Source organism: Pipistrellus hanaki (assembly GCF_964339955.1).
Source record: "Pipistrellus hanaki genome assembly, chromosome: 11".
NCBI classification, from domain to species: domain Eukaryota; kingdom Metazoa; phylum Chordata; class Mammalia; order Chiroptera; family Vespertilionidae; genus Pipistrellus; species Pipistrellus hanaki.
This window is the reverse complement of record NC_140513.1, coordinates 56,380,520-56,386,600: the sequence shown is the minus strand read 5'-3', so window position 1 is coordinate 56,386,600 and position 6,081 is coordinate 56,380,520. Positions and strand designations below refer to the sequence as shown.

The 6,081-nt window shown below is 45.5% G+C and overlaps 1 protein-coding gene across 1 annotated transcript; it reads right to left on the bottom strand.

The window, feature by feature from the left end:
• Positions 1-261: 261 nt before the first annotated feature.
• On the bottom strand, positions 262-2,707 carry LOC311629739 (interferon omega-2-like). Its single transcript, XM_084898128.1, has one exon. It carries the CDS (start codon positions 1,069-1,071, stop codon positions 484-486), a length of 588 nt encoding a protein of 195 aa, XP_084754254.1. The 5' UTR covers positions 1,072-2,707; the 3' UTR covers positions 262-483.
• Between the last annotated feature and the right edge of the window lie 3,374 nt (positions 2,708-6,081).

Genomic DNA, 6,081 nt, shown 5'->3' with positions numbered 1-6,081 from the left:
GCGTTTCCAGCTTTCGATAGGCACATTCTGAGAAATGGGAGACTGTTCTAAAGGACTTAGTAAAAAGAGTCCTGTTTTGAGATAGATTCAAACAATAAGAATTTAGGTTTTCAGGAGTAAAAAACTTCAGAAATGATTTTTGATAAGATAAAGTAAAATGCAAATTTAATAATTTTAAAAAGTTACATGTTTTGTAAATTTTAATACAAGGTTAGAGCAAATATTGTTTATATAAATACATAGATATATTAGATGAAAAAATAAATAATAAATAACAATAAATAACCTTTCAGGCAGTAACCTATCAGGGATCCTTTTCCCAAGAGCTGAATTTTGTAACATTTTATTCCTTAAGACTCTGACATCAGATTTGCTGAGTAAAGTTCAGTAAGTTCTGTGAATGAAGCAGGTAGAAGAGCCATTGCCCATGACCAAGAACCTATGGGCAAAGGTGAGGTGGCACCTTCATCAGCGAGAATCCTCTCAGGGCGACCCCAGATCTCCATCCTTATTTCTCAACCTTTCCTGCAAGGCTCTTGTTGAAGAGAAGGACCTCATGATTTCCACTCTGACAACTTCCCAGGCGCAGTCACTGTATTGCTTCTCCTTCAGGTAGAGACGGATGCCCTGGAAGTACCCCTTCAAGGCCAGGGTGGGGCCCTGCGTGGCCAGGGCAGGTCCCTCCTCTCCCATCTCCCGCGCCCAACAGGTGTCCAGGTCTTCCAGCTGCCGATGGAGTCCTGTGCGCAGCTGGTCCACGAGGGTTGTGTTCCAGGGGACAGAGGCGTTCTCTGTGGACAGGAGGTCGGAGATCTGCTGGAGCATCTGGTGGAGCACAGAGAGGGCCTGGGCCTTCTGGACCTGGCTGCCATCCACCACTTCCTGGGGGAATTGGAAGTGCTGTCTGTCCTTCAGGCAGAAGAGAGGGGAGATGGTGCTCATTTCTCTCAGAAGCACTAAGTTCTCCCTGCTGAGCAGGATGTGGTCCTCAAGCGGGTCACAGCCCAGAGCTCCAGCGGGGCCAGAGCTGAGCAGCACCAGGGCCGTGAGCAGAGAGAGCAGGAGGGCCATGGGCAGAGGAGGGTGCTGCTGGCCTGGCTGAGCTGGGCGTCTGGTGAACAACCTTGAGCCAACAGTTCTCCACTGACCTCTGTCTAGGCAGGGCCTTTAAATAGGGAACACCACAATTTTCATTTTCTAAACATTTCTTTACCCTTTCACTTCCTTTTTTGTTTTCCTTTAGGTGGTCTACAAAGATGTCATCTATCTGAAATATTAATTTTATGTTTTAAATTCCCAACGAACTTTATTTTTTTGAATATATTTTCTCATTTTTTACACAGAGGAAGGGACAGGGACAGAGATTTAGAAACATTGGTGAGAGAAAAATATCCATCAGGCGCCTCCTTCACACCTCACACTGGGGATTTTCCAGCAACCAAGGAACATGCTCTTGACCGGAATCGAACCTGGGACCTTTCAGTGCACAGACTGAAGCTCTATCCACTGAGCCAAACCGGTGAGGGTTCCCAACAAACCTTAGATGTGTCAGTCTGGGCACCATGTTGCCCTCCTTCCTTTGCACAGGGGGTCAGGCTCCCTCCTCCGTGTGGGCTTGTGTGTTTTGTCAGGTTCTTTTTGGACCCCACATAGGTCATAAGCTCTTTAACACCAAGGACTGAGTGTTATTTACTGTTGTGCTCCCTGTAGAGGCTGAGGTTTTCAGTGACTGCTTTTCAGGGATGTCTCTCTTCTAGAACCCATTCCAGCAGGGCCATGTGGCTATGCTTCACGGGGGCCACTGGGTCAGCACTTCTGTAGACACTGCCATTTCCTTTCGGCGTTTGTCACTAGTTGTTAGTGCTCCTCAGGCTGTGCCAATACCCCAGCAGGAATCAGGGTTCCTTACTGGTTGGTGGCTGTAGGTGTGGAGATTCTCATCACAAGATAGTAATATTTTCCCAGCACCACCCCATTCAGTAGGTTGATATCAGCTCTAGTAACCCTTTGCCTCTGGAGTGACAGTGTTTTCAACTGTAACTCTCCTGGACTCCCCCTGAGGTCAGGCTCACCCCATCCTGAGGTCCTTAGAATTCTCCCCTGGTAGAGCATCTTGTGTCTTTGTGGCAAAGATTAGGTCAGCATCATCCTACTTTCCCTGGGAGGGTGTGCGTGAAGGACCCTTGTTCTAGTTGGTGACCTGCTCCTCTCCTGAGCCAGGACGCAGGTGTCAGTGGTGTCCACAGCCCTAAACACTGACAGCAATCTTTATTTTCTCTAAGTGGGTGGGGGCATTATTATCCATTTAATCATTGATCTTCATTGTGCCAATAATTTATTTTAGCAAGTGCAACTTTATTATTGAATTCTCTTTTTAAATTATTGAACACATTAAGCTCAGAATATGTGAGCTGTGCACAGGTGATGCAATGACATCTCTCAGTAGACTTGTAGAACAGAAACTGGTGAACTTCAGCTGCTCATTCAGTCTGTGCGTTTCTATTGGGCTTCTCTGTTCCTCCCTCTGTCTCATGCTCAGGATGTAGGGCAGTGAGGCTCAGGCTGCTAAGTCAGGGAGAAACAAACAGCCTTCAATCCTTAATTATTCATGATGCTTCATTTTAAATGTAAATATCCACATAGTCATAACAGAGTGTTTTGCTGGGCATAGTGTGTGTTGCTCCTCTGACATGATTTCCTGCTTCATTCTGAGGTTCAAATAAAAAGAAGTAAAGAAATTCAAAGGGACTTCACCATTTTCCTCTATAATTATCATGACGTCAGAATTTTTATTTCTCATTTCAACTTTCTTAGAAAGCAAAATCGACAGTTGTTTGTGGGCAAAATTGAAAGAAATAGAATTCTGCGTGTCATAGAAGAGAAAGAAGGGAAGTGACTTCTTTTGACAAGAAGACAAAGTGTAAGTTCGCAGAATTGACTGCAGCCACATAGGTGCCTGGTGCTGAGGCAGAGGGAGGATGCAGCCAGCCCTGAGCTCCACCAATGCAGGGATGGGCTGCCTCTGCCAGAGGCTCAAAGAACAGGGCCTCCTGGGCCAGTGACCAGCCACATCACTTTCCTGTCATTTAATGCTCATGGGATCAGCTGTGAGGACTGAAGGGAAGACTCACAGCAACCAACTCTCAGAAGACTGGGGACCACAACCCCCCCTGCTGGAGCAGGACCCTCCCTGCTACCTAGTGGATATTAACCTGATGTACCTGCTGGATCTGGTTAATAAATCCTGTCAGCTGCTGGAAGATTGCCTTGGGTAATGTGGATTTGAGAGAAATGGAATTGGATGATCCTAACAGAGTGTGCTCTTAATCTAAATAATAATTATATTGATATTTTACAGGAAATGATAAAATTTATTGCTTGCTAACTATGGTCCAACCACTGTTGTATGATCTTTGAAATGGTGAATTCAGCCTTCTCAGTAATCCTATTTGTATTAAACTTGTTTATACCACTATTATGCAGTATAAATCTGGAGCAATGAATTATTTGGAAGGTACCACAAATCTAAGGTCAAACCCTTTTGGAATTTAAGATATGGGCTTGTCTGGAAGGGCCTGTTAAAAGATGACAAGGGTAGAATTGGACATGGGATTGATGAACCAAGGAGAGGCCATGACATGAGAGCACTGAGCAGGGAAGGTGGGGTGACAAGGGATTCCAAGTTCCACTTCAAATGCCAGTGGATCGCTTTCTATGGTTCTGTATAACATCACCAGTGTGGTCTGAGACAACAGAACTGACTGACTTTAAGTTCTAAGGAAAAGTAGTCAACATTCTTCTTAAATAGTTTTAAAGAGTAGAATTTTCTGAAGATTACAACAAGTTTGTTGCTGGCACTGGAGTTACTCTGGTCCCCTCCAATTCCCAGAATCCTGCCCTCCTCTTGGAGGCTGCCCTTGTTACACGTGGCCACCAGGGGGCTGTCTTCCCTGAGAGGAGTATCATTATCATATCCATGGACACCCTGGATCATGCTTTCTGTTTCTGTTCAGCTACAGGTATTCCTACATCACATTCAATGGACACTAAGGAAAGCCTCTTGCAGATGTTTCTGCAAAACCTAGAAATGTTAGTCAACTTTTGCTTTCAACGTGTGAAGTTCTGCTCCTTAGGGAGCCATTGCAGCTGAAATCACAAGGACCAGGAAGCAGTTGTGTGATTGGGTGGAGAGGTCACGAGAGTGGATGACAAGTGTGTTGTGGGGATTTCTGCCTGGAGAGGAAGGACACTAGTGTGATGTGGGCATGTGTTCTGGAATGCTGGGAGGGAGGGAGAAAAGGAGGGAAGGCTGTGCTAGGGGTCAGAATCATTAAACATCATGTTGTTCTGTCCTTTATCCAGGCATTCATTCCCCTTTCTTAGTTATTAATACAGGCCAATAAGCCAGGACAAGTGGAACAGGGAAACTGAGACAGACAGCTGAACAACCTGGCCCAGGAATTCACCACACATTCAGAAGATCACCTCCCTGGATAGCCTGGGTTATAGTTCAGCTCCAGCCCCAGAAAAGCAGCAAAACACCAGGACCAGCTGCAATGACGAATGACCCCCTGCCCTGACACTGACCAATCAGTGGAGACTACAGCCCTGAAGGAGCAGCATCTAGAAAACTGTTGAATATTCTGCTGAAACCCTCCCCTGAGTCCTCCCCTAAGATTCCTGCTTGCAAGAGAAAGATAAAAACCCTCAAGACAAAGGACCTAACACTTGCTCTCCCTCAGGGGAGAAGCTCCTGCCATTCCCTTTCTCCACTTCTTCCCCCACAGGCATGCATCTCCTAAACTCTAAGGGACCCCACAAGGCTTGCACCCAGGACAGCAATGGGCAGCCGCAGCTCATCCCAGGCAATGCCCCTGAACCTGTCCCCGAGGCCCCATTTTCTCTAATGTCTTAATGAGCCAAACCAGCGCAGCCTCAGCTCATTTCCCCAGCCCTTCCTTGTTTCACTGTTCCCAGCTCTAACATTCACCTGGACTCCTGTTGTAAAATGTTTCCTGCAAGAAGTCAAGAAGCCACACACTCTTGGCTGGCTCTGGGCAGACCTGCTCAGGGCCAGATCCCTCCTCTGATAACAGTTGATTTCTGGGAAAACTGACCTTTAGAAAGATAAAGTGGGTTGCTCATCATCACATAAATGTTCAGGCAGAATGGAATTTCAACAAAAAAATTCTTTAAAAAAAAATCTTTATTGTTGAGAGTATTATAGTTGACCCCCTTTTGATCCCCATTACCCCCCTCCACCTGGTTCCCACCCCACCCCAGGCCTTCACCATGCTAGTACCGTATCTGTGTCCATAGGTAATGAATGTAGGTATATAAAATCTTTGGTTAATCCCTTCCCCGGTCTGGAACTCTGGGCTGGAGGTCTGGTGTGGGGCTGGGAACCCTAGCTTCTCACAGGAGGCCTCCACAGCCCAGATAGCCCTCCCGGTTGAAAATGAGCCACATGTGGGTGTTGGACCAGCCTGTTCCGTGTTTCCACTCCCCCTACCTGTCTCCATGTACTTTCTTCTTTACTTCTCCAGTTGTAGGACTTCCATTCAGCCAGATTTCAGGGGGTTCTGAATGATGGTTGTTCTGCATTTTAATTGTAATTTTGACGTAGTTGTTGGGAGGTGGCGAATACTGGTGTTTATGTATGCTGCCATCTCGGTTCTCTCCAAAAGATTCTTTTTGGTGAGTTATGGATTATACTTTTTTGTGAGTTTTCTGAGAAAAAAAAATTTTTTTTTTTGTTAAATCCATTTATACTTCTGAATTATACACAGCTGTCTCTTGCTCTGTGGATTTCCATTGTGTATTTTATATTTTTAGCTGATTCTGACCATTATTTACCTTAAGTATTGAGAAAGAGATTGCATTGTCCAGTTTCCCACTTTCTTTTTCTTTTTTTTAATATGTTTTTATTTGTTTCAGGGAGATTGAGAGAAAGAAAAAGAAATATCAATGAGAGAGAGAAGTATGCTCTCTACTGGGGATCCGGCACAAAGCCTGGGCACGTCTTAAGCAGCAAACGAGCTTTCTTTCCTGAAGAGGTGGAATGCCTGCAGGATCATCTCA